General features: G+C 34.8%; 3 protein-coding genes and 1 non-coding gene across 5 annotated transcripts; all 4 read left to right on the top strand.

Annotated features, from left to right (window-relative positions):
- The first annotated feature begins 2,294 nt into the window (after positions 1-2,294).
- LOC121768973 (glucose-6-phosphate 1-dehydrogenase, chloroplastic-like) lies at positions 2,295-5,902 on the top strand. The gene is made up of 10 exons (XM_042165610.1): positions 2,295-2,633; positions 2,931-3,163; positions 3,311-3,405; positions 3,519-3,633; positions 4,021-4,226; positions 4,345-4,494; positions 4,582-4,702; positions 4,779-5,008; positions 5,084-5,284; positions 5,420-5,902. Exons 1-10 carry the CDS (start codon positions 2,447-2,449, stop codon positions 5,667-5,669), a joined length of 1,788 nt encoding a protein of 595 aa, XP_042021544.1. The 5' UTR covers positions 2,295-2,446; the 3' UTR covers positions 5,670-5,902.
- A 263-nt stretch (positions 5,903-6,165) lies between these two features.
- On the top strand, positions 6,166-6,237 carry TRNAQ-UUG. Its single transcript has one exon. It is a non-coding gene; the product is annotated as a tRNA-Gln (tRNA).
- Positions 6,238-13,005: 6,768 nt separating this feature from the next.
- On the top strand, positions 13,006-14,833 carry LOC121767522 (bidirectional sugar transporter N3-like). The gene is made up of 6 exons (XM_042163806.1): positions 13,006-13,156; positions 13,377-13,413; positions 13,503-13,713; positions 13,806-13,967; positions 14,068-14,187; positions 14,270-14,833. Exons 1-6 carry the CDS (start codon positions 13,105-13,107, stop codon positions 14,492-14,494), a joined length of 807 nt encoding a protein of 268 aa, XP_042019740.1. The 5' UTR covers positions 13,006-13,104; the 3' UTR covers positions 14,495-14,833.
- A 585-nt stretch (positions 14,834-15,418) lies between these two features.
- On the top strand, positions 15,419-16,828 carry LOC121767521 (delta(3,5)-Delta(2,4)-dienoyl-CoA isomerase, peroxisomal-like). 2 transcript variants are annotated; one of them, XR_006043130.1, is made up of 3 exons: positions 15,419-16,101; positions 16,177-16,427; positions 16,531-16,828. XR_006043130.1 is itself a non-coding variant. In XM_042163805.1 (2 exons), the coding sequence occupies exons 1-2, from the start codon at positions 15,459-15,461 to the stop codon at positions 16,365-16,367; spliced, it is 834 nt and encodes a 277-aa protein (XP_042019739.1). In that variant the 5' UTR covers positions 15,419-15,458; the 3' UTR covers positions 16,368-16,493. The 2 variants fall into 2 exon arrangements, 1 of the variants encoding a protein (XP_042019739.1); XM_042163805.1 differs by lacking the exon at positions 16,531-16,828 and having other exon boundaries at positions 16,177-16,493.
- The last annotated feature ends 978 nt before the right edge of the window (positions 16,829-17,806 follow it).

Below are 17,806 nucleotides of genomic sequence, written 5' to 3'. Positions count from 1 at the left end.
GGATCCGTTGATTGGGACCGACCCCCTGACTCGGCTACTTGGCGCTGTGGCGCCGGCCCTAGATGTAGTGCCGACGACGTCTCGGCTCTCGGGTAATCCGAAGCCATCTGATTCGCCGTTGTTATAGATGTTGAGTTACGGGATGAAAGCACCAGTTGTTACAGACGTGCTCCGTAACAATTAGTTATCTTCCTTCTCGTGGGAACTAGCAATCGACCTGTCGACAATCTCGGAGGAAGATCACGGGTTTTGTTGAGTTGTGGACGTTCTCCACTCAGCAACAAAGTTACGATAATTCGGGCTTCTTGGAATGCAAGATAGGTTTAGGGTAAATATTTCATTCATAAAAATAATGTGTTGATGAAATACCCTATTTTATACTAGAAACCCTAGGGCGGTTCGACGTATCCTAATTCATCCGGGAAAGAACCGCAAAGAAAACCCGAACGGGGCTTATACATCAGGCCCGACTCAACAATAAGTAAATTAATGTTTCAAAAATACTAAAACATAAAAGGAAAGAAATAAAAAAGAAACAAAACGAATCGGCTAATTCTTGAACTTGTTCGGCGCCTTGAGCTTGTCTCTCGGCCTCAAGGATCTCTTCGACACAATCAATTCTTCACTTCGGTCATTCACGCACTGCGTCGTGCTGCTCGGCTGCGTCGTGCTGCTCGGCTCCGGAAGCGCTGCGTCGTGCTGCTCGGCTGTTGTCGCCTCCAGCTCGGCATGCCGCTCTGCTGCGCCGTGCTGCTCGGCTGTTGTCGCCTCCAGCTCGGCATGCCGCTCTGCTGTTGCGTCTGGTGGCGGGGGTCTCGTATCACTTATACACTCTACAAAGTTGTTTTTGACTACACAATTTATAATTTTATGGTTTGCTGAAACATTTATAGGATTCAATATGTATGAAGAGATGAGCTAGCTATTATTATATCATCCTATAAAAAGATGGGTGAGTAAAATTTTAATTTTAAAATGGTCACAGATATGTGGTAGAATAAGGCTCATCCTAAGTACGTATAGGTGGTGGACTGTGGACATACTACACTTAGGTTCATCCCTTGATTAATATTTAAATTCTACTATAATAGTAGTAGTATTACTATTAGTAGCTAGGTCGAAAATGATTTTTAATAATATTTCGCCCACAGTTTAGGTTGGCTTCGACGTAGCAATGAATAATTAAGTTTAGTTGTTGTGACCATGTATTTAATTGATTGCATGCAATGGGATGGTCAAACAAACCACCTACTATAGTCTATCAAATACTAATATAATTATATACATTGATTTAAATTGTTCTCACTAGAGAAACATTGATTTCCATATATTGATTTAAATTGTTCTATCTAGAAAATCACCAACGTGCATTAAACGCTGCAATATTATATGCCAATCTGCAAATACTAAATATGTAGTGCAGAAATTCAATAGATGTGGATATATATATATAGTTGTTTATTGTTTTATAGTCCAGTTTAAATTTATGCATGGACTGTTGCTTGTGATTGTATCTGTTAGTCCTTTCAATTTTTGATACCCATATAAAATCAAAACTAGTGTACTGAATTCATATTGACTGTATTTGAAAAGTATTCATTATTTGAAATTTGGCGAGGGAAAAAAGAAGCCACCTTGCATTTTATTGAATTAGATAGATGTTTTCAAGAGTATGTTCTGACATTCTGTAAAATTATCTACTGTAAGTTTTTGTTCAAACATGAGATTAAACATTGTGTATGGGCCTCTACTATTGGCCCAGTAATATTTTCTCATTCGTAAACAACTGTTGGATTGATATAAAATTTTGTTGGGCTTTCAAATACCAAATTCTCAAAATATTTATTCAATTAAAAGACGAAATGTAATCTACATAAAAAGTTCACCTCTCTTGTTGGGAAATGAGGAGAAATAAATATTGGACTGATTTGGGTAGGCATGGCCCACATAAACGTGAGTTACGAGATTGAGGAAAAAATTTAAGTAATTATTTTGGATCGTACAAAGCAGAGAAATGACATACTATATCGAATAATTACACTATTTTCTACTTAGATTGAGACAATAGATTCACTTAATTCAAAACATATTCCAGCACATAATAATTAGTCCGTATGATAAAAAGAGAAATAATACTGCAATTGACTTAAATCTAAATTCTGATGGATGTATACCTTTTTGTATAAGTGATTAAAAAGAAAGAAAAATTAGTAATATCCGACAATAATTGTTATAGCATTAATTAATTAATTATTAATTAATCTGACAAGTAGGCAAAGTAGCCTTTGCTCATCGTCAAAGTGGCAAAACCCACCAAAAATAAAACTCAGCAGCCTTTCGGAGATCTCAAGGCCACCCTACAAACCTCTCGACAAATTCTATATTGCATCAAAAACCAGTCTTTCTCAATCTCCGTATCAAATTGGGAGGAATTTGGTTTGAGATTATGGCCGCAACACCCATCTCTCTGTCCACCCACTGCTGTTCTTCATCTTCGGCTTATTCCAATTCATCCTCTATTTGGTCTCACCAAAATCCCTATTTTCCATTTCCTGCCGCTTCTCCTAAACCCAAATACGCTTCTCTGCAATTCAAGTGCAACGCTTTTCCTAATGTGGTTTTCATGCAAGATGGTATGTTTTCTAATTCACCAATTTCTCATCCTTTTGTGAGCTGACGCCAATTTTTGACTTTTGTGTTTATTTATTTATTTTTTTATCCATGGTTGATTAGCATAGTGCATTTCTACTATCTCTTTCATGTTTTTGTTGACTGTGTTGTTCGGATTTGGATCAATTTGCGGATTGTTTTTTAGACTGTTGTGAATTGAAGAAACCTAGAATTTGATTTGTGAAGTTTGAGCATTTGGGATTCATTTTTTAAGAAAGCATAAGCAGAAATCCATTTATCTGATTGAATAAATTGCATAGGTGCTTTGGCTGCAACAGTTGCTGGATTGGAAAATGAAGCTCCTTCGAAAAATTTGAAAGACGGGCTGACGTCGGTTGCACCGCCTAAGGAGAAGAACCAGATTGGTAATTTTGATGTTAGTGATGATAAATCAACTGTCAGCATTACAGTTGTAGGGGCCTCTGGGGACCTTGCAAAGAAGAAGATATTTCCTGCTCTTTTTGCACTATACTATGAGGATTGCCTACCTGAGGTCTGTTTGGAATTTCTCGTATTGGATTAACGTAGTACATTTGGGGGAAACACCCAATGAAACCTAAAACTTGAATAGCTTGCTCTCTTTCATAGCCTGCTAGAATTCCACCTAATTGATGGTTATTTGTTGTTTTATTTGTTGCAGCATTTCACTATCTTTGGTTATGCCCGTAGTAAGATGACAGATGCTGAACTAAGAGATATGGTTAGCAGGACTCTTACTTGCAGAATTGACAAGAGGTGACTGCTGCTGTTTGCTAATATGAGTTTATTTAATTTTGGCGAGTGTTGCACTTAATTTTATGGGGGACTTAATTGAGTGTTGGTTTAAAAAGAATTTGATATGTTTTTAGGGAAAATTGTGGTGAAAAGATGGAGCAGTTCCTTCAAAGGTGTTTCTACCACTCTGGCCAATATGATTCTCAGGAGAATTTCGCTGAGCTTGATAAGATACTGAAGGAGCATGAGGTAAGCTTTTCATTTTTCTTATATTCTTATATGTGCTGTCATTTGTGCTAATTAGTCCCAGCCGACTTTAGATGTTTCTACTTGAAAGTTGGAATAAACATTACTTGGTGATTTGAGATTTTAAGTAGAGCTACTTGCTGTAGTCTATGGCTCTGCCTTCGTTTTCTTCTCTTCTAATTATAGCGGTGCACAAGTACTGTCAAAGCTGATGGCTAGGATTAATGGGAGTGCATTCATATGGCACTCAGCATCTGTTTGTTGGACATATTGTGAATGCTATGCAACGTCATCTGCATATATGACTATCTTGTTGTTTGCAGTTGCATGTTTCCTGGCTATAAAACTCATTGTATATACTGAAGATATGATGCTGATTGGCTTCTGTAGGCTGGTCGCGTATCAAATCGGCTATTTTACTTATCCATCCCACCAAACATTTTCGTAGATGCTGTAAAATGTGCTAGTCTCTCCGCCACTGCTTCTGCTGGCTGGACTAGGGTCATTGTTGAAAAACCATTTGGCCGGGATTCTGAATCCTCTGCTGCTTTGACTAAATCTTTAAAGCAATACCTGACCGAGGATCAGATTTTCAGGTACGTTAATTTTCCATCTCCATGTAAATTGCATTTCCCTATCACGATAGACTATGATGTATTGCTTCAGCTAAAATCTGATTGGCTATGTTTATTAATGATAATTCTCTCTTTACAGGATAGATCACTACCTAGGAAAGGAGCTAGTAGAGAATCTCTCTGTCCTTCGCTTCTCCAATCTTATTTTTGAACCCTTATGGTCGAGACAGTATATAAGGAATGTTCAATTGATATTCTCCGAGGACTTTGGCACCGAAGGAAGGGGAGGGTAAACAATCTGGTTTATTTGATACTGAACGAATTCTAATGAGTAAACTTGGAATTTTTTCTTATTAATCCTTTTGTTCTGCTCCAGCTACTTTGACCACTACGGAATCATGAGAGACATAATGCAAAACCATCTGCTCCAAATACTGGCCCTCTTTGCCATGGAAACACCTGTTAGTTTGGATGCCGAAGATATTAGAAACGAAAAGGTTTCTCTTTGTGTGTATTTTTTATTGCCATTTTTGGTTTCTGCTGAAGAGAATGCTAATTCTTGACGAACTGCAGGTTAAAGTTTTGCGCTCCATGAGGCCTATAAGAGCTGATGATGTTATCCTAGGGCAGTATAAGTCTCACACGAAGGGAGGTGTCTCATACCCGGGATATACTGATGACAAAACTGTTCCCAAGGACAGTTTAACCCCAACTTTTGCTGCTGCCGCACTTTTCATAGATAATGCAAGATGGGATGGCGTGCCGTTTTTAATGAAAGCTGGAAAAGCTTTACATGATAAAAGGTATAACAAAGTCCAAATATATGATATATACCTCACTAATCAGGGCTCGGCGCTTAAATGTATTCCTTTTCTTAGGGCTGAAATAAGGGTGCAGTTCAGAAATGTTCCTGGTAATTTATACAACCGAAGCTCTGGGACTGATATCGACCAAGCAACGAATGAGCTTGTGATTCGGGTTCAGCCTGATGAAGCTATTTATTTGAAGATTAATAACAAAGTCCCTGGACTAGGAATGAGATTAGACCAAAGCAATCTCAATCTTCTTTATAAAGCAAGGTATTAATGAGAATTCTCCAATTTCAACTTTGTTATAAATTCTCCTGTCTTTTGCACACAATGCTTTACACAAATCCCTGAAAGTGATATAGTGTTTAGGGGCTGAAATGTTGGTTATTATCTCGTGTTGTGTAGGTACTCAAAGGAGATACCTGATGCGTATGAGAGACTTCTACTGGATGCTGTCGAAGGCGAGAGGAGGCTCTTCATCAGGAGTGACGAATTAGATGCTGCTTGGGCACTCTTCACCCCTGTGTTGAAGGATCTCGAAGAAAACAGAAAAGTTCCCGAGTATTATCCTTATGGAAGTCGAGGACCTGTAGGGGCCCATTACCTTGCAGCCAGATACAACGTTAAGTGGGGCGATCTTGGGGTTGACGAATAGCATCTTAGTCCATGACTGTAATATGCACTTCACTAGTCACAGCTTCACGCAGCTCTCATTTGCGCGATTTGTTTTTTCGCTACGTTACAAGATTCGATTTTTGATTTGGTTGAGGAGAAAGAAATGTAGATTGTATCTTGTTATCGACATGTATACCATTGGAAGGAATAAACTTGAATAAGCTAGGAATTCCAGAAAACCAGATGGTTAATGAGAAGTTTTCAGATTATCCATGTTATAGTTTATTTTAATCATGGATATTGTTCTTGCTAAATCACAATATTTGAATGGGGGTGTTTGCTAGAACGAAGGCAGACTACAATACCTTAATCTCTCCCAATTCATCAATTTGAACTTCACCCCAGAAAAATGCCACAACTGTCTGTTTCAATAATCTTGTTTCATAGGAGTATTAAATTTCATGATTAATTAGTAGTTGCAGATTAAACAATGATTAGTATATTTAGTACAACTACTTAGTTTTACGTCACAATAAGGTTCTATGGTGTAGTGGTTAGCACTCTGGACTTTGAATCCAGCGACCTGGGTTCGACTCCCGGTAGGACCTTTCCATTTACTTTTTGTATTTCTATTTTTAAAATTTCTTATTATGTTAAGTATTATATAGAGTAAATGGTCGATTTTGTGTTATTGTTTGGATTGTTTACTCAACAATTGAGAAATTCTATTTTATTTATTTAGGGTAAATGGTAGTTTTCATATAATTATTTTGGATGTTTACCTGAAAATTGAGAATTTCTATTTTATTTTTTATATTATACAATTATATGTCAATGGTCGATTTTGTATGGGATGTTTATCCGGAAATTGAGAAATTCTATTTTATTTCTTATAGTATTATAGTTGTACGGGGTAAATGGTTGATTTTGTGTCATTGTTTAGGATGTTTACCCGATAATTGAGAAGCTTGATTATTTGAATAAGGAAATTGTTGTAGTGGGGGCATGGCATTGAGGCACAAGATATGAATTGTTGTTACACCTTTTCGTCGCCCCATTTCTCTTTTTGAATTGAATCGAAATACATTGCTCTTCTCCTAAATGAAACTACCCACAAAAGAACACAAAATAAAGGAAAACAATTAGCACAAATAACCCTTTTCTGTTTTCTGTAATGCATATAGAAGCTACAATTTGAGATGGTTGCATTTTCAATAATTTGCACGCAACATAAGTAACTAGTTTAATTTCAGTTGAAAGAATATTAATTAATTCGTTTTGAAATTTGAACCTTCCGTTCAATGTATAGCGACAAGTAGCACACACAAGTTGATGTGTACATACCATCCATTTGTGGTGTGTGTATATATGACTATTGAAGCCATACTTTAGAGACGGCGCACATTTTAATACGAAATTGATAAAGTGAAAAAAGAAAAGAAAAAATATTTGAAATATTAGTAGATAATGTGATCAGAGAAAAATTAGATAAAAGTGATGATGTTAAAAGTGGACGGCAGCCAAAATTGAGTTGTGAGTGGTTTATAAGATTATGCAAAATAAAAATATATAATAATGTTAAAAGTGACATGCAACATAAATCGATTGAGTTCCCCTTCCAATTCGAATTGAAAAAATTGCGTAACTAAGCCTTTGTACGTAATCTACCAACTCCCACTCTGCTCCCTAATTTAATTTGTTCTTTCCTTTGTTGTATATTTTTAAATTGCGTAATTATTGTAGCCACACGAAAAACAACTACTAATTTGATACAAGAGCAATACTATTTTGGTGTTTATTAAAGAATATGTGTGGAATTGAAACAAGTAAATTTGGAAGTGAAATGCGATGACGCCAAATGTAGGGAGAGTTGAAGATATATTTTATTGGAACCAAAGCTATGATTTTACTCAAGTCATAATCATGTAAGTTCATCACAACAATTACTCGTATTTGCTAGACATTGACACGGGTTTGGATCCCATGTTGTGCTAAAAGCTACAGCAGCGGATGTTGTTCCAACCAAGCAATTATTTTATATTGGGATATTGTCACCTAATATCAAGTAATTTTCAAAAAGTTGGGTTTTTCCCATGAACTTTAAAATTGGCAAATAATATCAAGAACTTTATCCCGAATTTGTTATTTCTCACTAATGAAAAAATTCCGGCAAATAATATCATTTTTTTCATAATTTCTCGAAAACAACTTCTAGAGTTTCAAGATTTTCAATCTTTGAGAATATTTTTTCTTGAAGCATACCCTCCAAATTTGTTCTTCAATCTATTAGTATAGCCGGAATTTTTTTATTGGTGGGAAATAACAAACTCGGGGTAAAGTTCGTGATATTATTTGTCAATTTTAAAGTTCGTGGGAAAAACACAACTTGTTGAAAGTTACATGATATTAGGTGCCAATATCCCTTTTATATTAAATAAAATTAATATTTTAACATTATTTTTATGAATAAAATATGTGTGTATTTGAGCACCACACTCCCTGTTGTGCCTTTTTACACAGCAGGGGATCCAAACCCGCATTGACACACACATTAATCACTTGACCACTAATATAGTACTCCCTCCGTGTGCGAATAGGAGTCCAATTTCTGTCCGGCATGGGTTTAAGAAATGTTAATAAAAGTGGATAGAATAAAGTTAGTGGAATATGAGTCTCACTTGTATATATTAGTTTTAAATGATATGTGAGTGAAATAAGTTGGTGGAATGTGAGGCCTCTTAGCCATTTATAGTAATAATGAACCGAGACTCCTATTTGCGAACGGACTAAAATAGAAAGATGAGACTCTTATTCGCGGATGGAGGAAGTATTAATCATATACAAAAGTCACGTGTGCAGTGAGATTTAGCCCAACATACCACAGTTTCCTATTCAATATGCGACCATGATTATTAAATTTTATATATAATCCAAGCATCAAGGTCTTCATTACAATTATCACTTTTCACCCACAATCAACAGGACTTGGATCCTCTGCCGCATGGAGGAATCACAGTAGGGGATGATGTGCACTCACAGCTTAATATTTTATTAATAAAATATAATATATAAAAAATATTAAGCTGTGAGTGCACAACATCCCCGTGATTCCTCCACAGCAGGGGATCCAACCCCCGCTCAACAACAAACACTACAAAATGGCATCCTTGGTTCCAAACAAATGTTGATAGGAGTTTTACTACAAAAATTTGTTGATGGGATTTTTACTATAAAAAAATGTTGATAGGAGTATTATTTAATATACATTTCTCATATCGGATAACTATGTACATATATTATACAAAAATATACCATAACATATTTAGTGCATGCTAAAATTAGTATAATAATTAATTTAACTTAACAATTGGGTTTATGTTAGACCATTTTTTTTTACTTTGTTCTTTACTTGTCATTCCTCATTTTATTATTCAAACTAATCTTTTTGTAGCAATTTTTTTTCTTTCTAATTTCAGCCTCGACTAGTCCTCCAATCTTTGACAATTAGTAGTAGTTTTTATTTATATCAATTTAGTAAGGGATAAAGATAATATACACAAAAATAATAATAGAAATAACACTACAACAAAAGCAACATGTTAAGGACATTTTTAAATACAATTACAGATGTTAATTTGTGTTTCTAAATATACCACCGGCACTTAAAAAACGTCATTTGTTTGTGTCCTAACTAAAATTAGAGGACGCAAATGAAAACGTCCTGAAAAAACAAAAGATTAAGTTAATTTATCTTTATTTTATGAACGCATTCTTTTGCGTCCTAAATTATTGTTATTTTTTAAAAAAATTCAAATGCAATTAATTGCGTCTCAATTTATTTTAGTGTAATGAGTAAAAAATTATGTGGTATGGGCACTATGGGCCTAAGCCTTTACAAGTTGTGTTCGCCTATAATAATAATAATTAATAATAAAAATAATAATAATAAAATTAAAATTAAAATTAAATTAAAAGTGACTAGTTATGTTGACGTGTCCATGCAAAGTATGTGGGTCCACCTCGTATTCACATAGCATAGGCGTATTTTCAATTCTTAATACGTAACCTCTTTAAAAGGGTTTGAAATTTAAGGATATTATTCAATGGTGTGACTAATTATATAAAGCCAATAATTACTTATTCTGAATATCGGCCATTAATTAAGTAATATGCCAGATACACATAATATGTTGTATTCATTGGTGGATATTTAAGTTATCTTGCTTGCACTAAAGCAATTAAATTACTTATTAACTCATATTAAACGAAATACTCCATTTTTAAACAGTAGTAATGCGTTTTGGATTTGGTATTGTAGTGTAAGATTTATATTATAAGTCTTTTGTTTTTATTAGCTACTAGCCTTAATAAATTCAGTTTAAATTTTTTTGCGTGTATTAATATTTTATGCTTTTAATAAACACCATTATTAATACTATTAAAGACCAAAAACCTTACAAATTACAGCTACATCAAATTTGACATCTATTATAAGCATATTTGTGATGATTGTAACAATTTTTAAAACAAACTTATCCTTAAAATAGAGAGATTGACATAGTGTATGAATATATATGTCGTTCACGTTCATTGCTTACTTCAATACGCTTTCTTAATTATGAACTTTATATTTTTTCTTTCATTACAAATTGATTTCATACAAGATTGTATCTAAAAGTAAAAAAGTAGACCCAGTATTAGTAAATCCGTAAAAATAATGTATATTTATCATATATATGAAGATTTTCAGAATGATTTCTTATTATCATGTCAAGATTTTTAAAACGATATTACTATTAAAGGTTATTTACGATTTTTAGGATGATATCTTATTATCATAACAAGATTTTTAGATGTCTTATTATCATGTCAAGATTTTTAGAATGATATTTAGTACTATTAATTAAGATATGGTTAATAGTCATTGAAATTATGAAGTTTTGTCAAATTGTGGTTAATAAATAACGAAATTTCATTTTTTCTCAATTGTAACATTCATGCACAAAATAGCGTCTTTTAACAATGTTCAAAATGACGTGTTTCACTAAAATAAACACTACCTTCGTTCCATGCTAAGTGGAACATTTCTAAATCGGCAAAAGATTTTATGTAGTGTTGTTTTGTGAGTAAATTGGAGAGATTAAAGTAAGAGAGATGGAAAAGTAGAGAGAGTGATATTTTTATATTTAGAAATGCATCATTTAGATTGAGATATCACAAAAAGGAAAATGTGTCAATAGAGTGAGACGGAAGGAGTTTTTTTTTCTTTTATTTTATTTTATTCTATCGAACAATGTCGTTTTTAACATCAACAAAAACATCGATTAGTGTACAAATGAGAAAAATTGAAACTTTGTGATTTCATATTCTGATTTCCAAGATTATGAGACTAATCATAATTTGACAAAACTTCATAATTTAAATGTCTATTATTCCTTTAAGATATGTTGAATGATATTATTCGAGATTTAATGTTCGTATATTTACAATTAAAATAAAAAAATTGACAAAAAATTAGAAAATATTTAAAATTCATATATTTATGAATAAATAAGTGTAAAAGCTAATGAATTTTTGATAATAAATGTTAAGCATGAAACAAATAATAGGATGATGATGATTTAAGGGGTGCTTAAATTAGTAGTGTCACGTGAGCCACTCATCATCTTTATATGCGACCACCAATTTGGGCATTTTGCGTGACAAATAACGCCCATCCTCCCTCTCTACCTCATACTTATCACACCTTAACACTACTTTATCATTCCTAATCCTATCTCACACTCTGTTTTCGTGTGAGATTAATTAATTGAGTAGGGATTATTTATTAGTGATGATTAATTAAGGACGCGGAGACACGTCGGATTGAGGTGTGGCATGCACCATATTTTCGTACGCCACCTACTATTTTTTTCCACATGTCATGCAACAAAGATGACTAAAATCTCTACTCCTCTCTTCATGTGGCGGATTTAGAGGATTTTTTGTGGGAACATTTTTTTTTCTTCTAATTCATAGGAAGTAGAAAAAAGGTGTAACGTGAGGTTTATTATTATATAATCATTTTATAATAAAATGCGAGTGAAATGAGATAAAAGAAATATGGATCTTATTATTGTTTTCTTCGTTTCTTTTACATTATTTTTTCTCTTAATTTATTATTCTCTACTTTAATTATTTATTAGTAATTTTTTTAAAATAAGTGCAGAAAATGAAACGATTCTATTAATATAGAATAGAGGGAATGGTAATAAGTTCCATATTTCACAAATCTCATTCAACTCACATTTTATAAGAATATAAAAATAAACCTCACATACAGAAAATAACAATAATAATAATAATAATAATAATAATAATAATAAACCTCGCATTTTAATAATTACAACTTTTAATAATTTTTATATAAATATTATTATATAAAAATAATATATTTTGCATTATTCTTTCTCCACTCTAACTATATATTACTTCATCTGTTCCACAGTAGTAGAGTCATTTCATTTTCTGCACTCGTTTTGAAAAAATAATTATAAATAGTTAAAGTGGAGAAAAGGTAAAGTAAAAGAGAGAATATTGTAGATAAAACGCTTCTCTACATTATTTTCTCTCCACGTTAACTATTTATCATCAGTTTTATTAAAACGAGTGCAGAAAATGAAATGTTTCTACTACTGTAGAACGAAGGGAGGAATATTAATTTTCAAAAACAAGTGCTGAAAATGAAACACGTTTATTAACATGGAACGGAGGGAGTACAATGTATTATAAAAGTGATTGTAAATCATATTCAGGAACGAAATGAAATGAAAAATGGGACTACTAATTGACGACGGACGAAAAGAGTACTACATTTTATTTCATTTCTGGAAAAGTGAAATTTTCGATATTTTTTCATTTAATTAATCCTTATTAATCTCAACTCATGCCTATTAAAATGAACTTCTCTTAATTAATTCTTAATATTTCTACATTTTATTTTAGGATTAACAATTTTTTATTTTGTTAATTTATATTATTACATCTTACCCTCATTATTTTCTTTTCTTTCTTTTATTAATCCATATCACAAATTTTTTTATGGCTAGCAAATTTTTATTAAATCTTATTTCATGGTTACTAAAATCGATCATAAGAATACGTATATGATATTTTAAACTTGATTTTCTGAATTAAAAATTTTTATAGTAGGTCTAGTCGCTTATAGAATATAATTTTGATAATAGACTAAAATTAATAAAATAAAAAAGAACCGATTAAAAAATAACTGGAGTATTATTATCCCTTCCAAATTTGTATCCGGCACTGCTGTCTCTCCCACACCTCTCTCCCTATATATAAGCAAACGCAATCATCCCATTTCCTGCATGAACTAGCTAACTCTTGTATCAACAATTAGTGAGAGAAAGAGCAAGAGAAGCCGGTTTTTAATTGTGATTTAATTTAAAACACCTTCAACCTCTATTTTACCTCTCATGGCCCTCTTCGACATTGATCATCCATGGGTCTTCACATTCGGCATCTTAGGTATAAATTACTCCCATCTCATATGTACATACATATATATATATATATATAGAATCATAGATGTATATAGATATAGGTAGGTAGGATGTTGGCCAATTTCAAACGCATGAAACTATTATATAAATCATGGAAAGGTTGTGATCTCTTCAACTATTGATGTGGATGAAATCAATTATTGCTATTTGTGATTGAATTAATGTGTTGTAATTTGTCTGTGCAGGCAATGTTGTTTCATTTTTGCTTTTCCTGGCTCCAGTGTAAGTTTATACTACCAGAATTATTACTAGTATATTATATGAAAAAAATGGAGTAGTACTAACAATGAAAAAAATGGTTGAATTGGCAGGCCAACATTCAGGAAAATTTACGAGGCGAAATCAACGATGGGATTCGATTCACTACCTTATGCAACAGCCCTGATGTCGTCGATGTTGTGGCTGTATTATGCAATGCTAACACCAGACGCTGTGCTTATTATCACCATCAATCTTTTTGGATCCATTGTTGAGACTGCCTACCTCATAGTCTTCTTCATCTATGCTTCCAAGAAAGCTAGGGTATGTATATAACATACTTCTCTTTCATTGATTAATCATTTTGGAATTGCATTTACACATATATATATGATCATAAAATCAAATGATTCCAGGCTCACGCCGGCAAGATTCTGGGGGCGATGAATGTGGGGCTCCTTTTCTTGATATTCGCGGTCACATTCTTCATGTTCAAGGGCCAAACTCGAGCTAAGGTGGTTGGATGGGTTTGTGTCGCCTTTTCCATCTGTGTTTTTGCATCTCCCTTGATAATCATTGTAAGTAGTTTAATTACTAGTAGTACTATTTTTAGTTTTTAGTTTTTTTTAAATAATAGTACTATATGATAACATATTAATTGAGTGATTAATTATGCAGGCTAAAGTTGTCCGGACTCGAAGCGTGGAGTACATGCCTTTTCTCTTGTCATTTTTCTTGACATTGAATGCAGTTATGTGGTTCGGATACGGTTTGTTCAAAAAGGATTTATATGTGGCGGTGAGTAATGATTAATTAATACTCCTACTACTAATTGAAATAATTAATTAATTAAGTTATTAATGTAAATTATATGGTGCAGCTTCCGAATGTGGGGGGATTTTGCTTGAGTATGATACAAATGTTGGTGTATCTGATTTACCGGAACAAGAAGCCTCTAAAAAAAGATATGGAGAAGATCATCAATCTAGTGAATATTAAGGTTGTCGGAACACCTGAGATCCAAGGCACTGCTGCTCCAGTTGTACCTAGCGAAATAACTGTTGAACCACGCCACATCCAAGCGCCTCTGCCTGCTGTTGTTTGAGCAGCTTCTTAATTTTGTTCAATCTTGTGTTCTATCAACTAGTACTCTAGCTAGTACGTCAATACTTCTTGTTTACAACATTTGCTGCAATTTTTTCATTCTACAGGGAGTAATACGATTCATCTTCTTTTACTAGTTTGAAAATCTTACGCAAATTTTTAATTAATAATTGTATTAGTAGTATATGATTGATGATGTGAAACTTTTGGTTGCTAAATTTAGAGACCGACATTGTAGTGTTTTGTTAGAGGCGGCGCCGTCACCGCCGCAAAAGGCCAGCTAGAGGTCATAGTAACTAATAAGGTCTCAAATGAATAAATAGCCAATTTGTTTTGGTTCGTTTATGAAATATTATAGTCAGTCATATTGAATTTTTGATAAATTTTTTGGTTCTAATATTCATTTTTACTAAAAATAATTGAATTAAGTTTTTTTTAATTTCTTTTTCACTTTATTAATTTATACTAGTAAAACTATAGATATTAAATAAAAGCAGTACTCTCTTCGCCTATAATTAATAGTTATGATGTTTATCGTTTTGTTCTATCGAAATAAAAAGAATCATCCATTTTAGTAACATGGTCCGCCACTTTTTCTTCTCATATTTTTAATCCTTCTAGTATACATATTTTTTTGTTTCGATTTCCGATTATTCAATTATTTATTTTTATTTTCTCTTTGATAAGTTTTATATTAGAACTCTTATCATTCGACATCAAGACGGTTGTGTATTAGTAGTGGATGAATATTAGTTGTGGAAGAATGAACTAGTAAGCATTTATTTGTATTAATTTTTTTCCCTCGCAATAAATCCTTTTTAAATCTCCGAATGAAAGATGTTTTACTGGGCCTGAAGTGGTAAAAGAATGGGCCGAGAAGTAGGCCCAAAAAGCCGGCATCTCTTATCTGCATATCTACATGAAGAGATTAGATTCAATAATTTGGTTAGATAAGGGAAGCGAAAATGGAAGATTCTAATTACAAAACCCTCCAAATCAAGCGGAAATCCCCAAATTCAAGAGTGTTTAATCTGGTAATCAACCGCCCCTCCCGCGGCAATGCTCTCTCCGCCGACTTCTTCACCGAGTTCCCCGCCGCCCTCTCCTCCCTCGACCGCAACCCCGACGTCGCCGTCGTCGTCCTCTCCGGCGCCGGCAAGCACTTCTGCACGGGGATCGACCTCCACCTCCTCAATTCCATCACTCATGACGCCGGATCCGCGGAGGAGGGGCGCTATCGTGAGAAACTCCGCCGCGAGATCAAGTCAATGCAGCAGACCGTGACGGCGGTGGAGGAGTGCAGGAAGCCGGTGATCGCGGCCGTCCACGGCGCGTGCATCGGCGGAGGCGTGGACATAATCACGGCGTGCGATCTGAGGTACTGCACGGAGCAGGCGGAGTTCTCGGTGAAGGAGGTGGATCTCGCGATCACGGCGGATCTCGGGACGCTGCAGAGGCTCCCCGGCATCGTCGGGTTCGGGAACGCGATGGAGCTGGCGCTCACGGCGCGGCACTTCTCTGGATTGGAGGCGATGCGGCTAGGGCTCGTGTCGCGAGTTTTCGGAGATAGAGAAGCTATGGAGAAAGGGGTAGCTGAAGTGGCCGAGGGTAAGATTGTCGTTTCGGCGGATTAGATATGCTATTGGAAATTGGAATGTTGAAATTGAATTTGTGATGGATTAGGGATTGCTGGGAGATCGCCGCTTGCTATAATTGGGACGAAGCGGGTGTTGATTAAGAGCAGGGACATGGCGTTGCAGCAAGGTTTGGATTATGTTGCCACGTGGAACTCTGCGGTGCTTATCTCTGACGATTTGAAAGAAGCAGTTTCTGCTCACCTCCAGAAGAGGAAATCGTTGTTTGCTAAGCTCTGACTCTCTCTCTCTCTACACACATTCACATAAAAGGAGGAGAAAAACAATTTCTGTATTTATGTAATCTAATGACTGAGTTGTTTTATTCTTGTCTATTGCAATGTATTTTTACTCTATTTCGTTATCTATCTCAGTATTTTGATGCAATCTCATTTTAACAAAGGTAAACATTGTGCTCCATGTATGAAGAATTCGAAGATGCAAAGATGGAGAAGATATACTGATTGAAGAAACTACACTCGCCCACGAAGAATAACGAGACGAACACGATACATTCAACGAAGAGATGCCCGATGACCACAGCTCTCAAGCTATCACATTTTTACAAATTTTCGAATGATAAGAGTCTCTACCTAGCTTTCCATTTATTGATTGTTGCTGCTCCTTGCGGTTACTGCTGTTCCTCTTCTTTTATGATCGTAACATAGTATTAAAAAAATTAAACCCCCATTATTGCGATAGTAATATACTACTTTGATTCTAGAAGTCCGACCCTAAGTTAAATAATGCAGTTAACACTAAATATTTGGAGGATGTTAACATAGGTTAGGAACTTAGGCCATTCGCAATAGGGCCGGCCGTGAGACTCACCCGTCGTGGCAGCCGACCTTGGGCTCAAGGGTCACCGCAGCTCGGCGATTTTGGCTGCGTATAGGCAATGACGCTATTGCGGCTGGTTCCGCCACGAATCCCCTGGCTGGAATTTTTTTTCCTCACCATTTTCACTCTATAAATACCCTATTTAACACTTCATTTCAATATCCCTTGACTCCAATCTCTTCTTATAACTCATTTATATCTCTCAAGAAAGCGAAAAATGAATCCCGATGGTCCCCCAACAAATCCCGACGATGTTCCCCAAGTTCCTTCCCTGGCAATTCCCTAATGATCCCCGGCACTCCCCCAACAAACCCCGACGGGAATTCAATGTTCCACAACGGTTCCTTCCCTAGCAATTCCCCGATGCTCCCTGACACTCCCCCAATGTTCCCCACCATTCACCATCTGAAAGGACCCTTGGCTCCCCGTCATTCGAGAACACTACCATACAAATGTGATTCAATTGATCTGCTTTATTTCTTTATTGGAGTACTAGTTTTTTTTAGTTTCCTACGTATTTTTTTCGTCATAATTTTTTTAAAAAAATTACATACGTTTTGAGGGGTTTATTTTATAATACAAAATTTTTTTAAAAAGGGATGAAAATTGTAAAATAAATTGGAGCGAAAATTGGGCTGACATATTGTTGGTGATGAGGCTGAAAAATGGTGAATGGAGAATTTTAAGGGGTTGCTGGTGTCTTTAAGAGCATCCACTACGCTGTCCCCCACTATCCCTTAAACTATTATTTGATGGTCCGACTGTACTTTTTTACTTCATCCCTTAATTAAGGGCCGGCACCTGCAACGCTCCGTCCCTTAAATTACTATTCATTCAAT

This window comes from Salvia splendens, chromosome 15, assembly GCF_004379255.2.
Source record: "Salvia splendens isolate huo1 chromosome 15, SspV2, whole genome shotgun sequence".
Classification (NCBI taxonomy): domain Eukaryota; kingdom Viridiplantae; phylum Streptophyta; class Magnoliopsida; order Lamiales; family Lamiaceae; genus Salvia; species Salvia splendens.
The sequence above is the reverse complement of the archived record's forward strand: the minus strand, read 5'-3'. Positions and strand labels throughout refer to the sequence as shown.

What these genes read in the sequence shown, in the direction of transcription:
- LOC121768973 (XM_042165610.1), top strand. Translation starts at nt 2,447, where the DNA reads ATGGCCGCAACACCCATCTCTCTGTCCACCCACTGCTGTTCTTCATCT. An exon ending in ACCGAGGATCAGATTTTCAG is followed by an intron (nt 4,227 to 4,344) that starts GTACGTTAATTT and finishes CTCTCTTTACAG; the next exon opens with GATAGATCACTACCTAGGAA. An exon ending in AAAGCTTTACATGATAAAAG is followed by an intron (nt 5,009 to 5,083) that starts GTATAACAAAGT and finishes TCCTTTTCTTAG; the next exon opens with GGCTGAAATAAGGGTGCAGT.
- LOC121767522 (XM_042163806.1), top strand. Translation starts at nt 13,105, where the DNA reads ATGGCCCTCTTCGACATTGATCATCCATGGGTCTTCACATTCGGCATC. An exon ending in CTTCACATTCGGCATCTTAG is followed by an intron (nt 13,157 to 13,376) that starts GTATAAATTACT and finishes TTGTCTGTGCAG; the next exon opens with GCAATGTTGTTTCATTTTTG. An exon ending in ATGCTTCCAAGAAAGCTAGG is followed by an intron (nt 13,714 to 13,805) that starts GTATGTATATAA and finishes AAATGATTCCAG; the next exon opens with GCTCACGCCGGCAAGATTCT.
- LOC121767521 (XM_042163805.1), top strand. Translation starts at nt 15,459, where the DNA reads ATGGAAGATTCTAATTACAAAACCCTCCAAATCAAGCGGAAATCCCCA. An exon ending in GGTAGCTGAAGTGGCCGAGG is followed by an intron (nt 16,102 to 16,176) that starts GTAAGATTGTCG and finishes GTGATGGATTAG; the next exon opens with GGATTGCTGGGAGATCGCCG.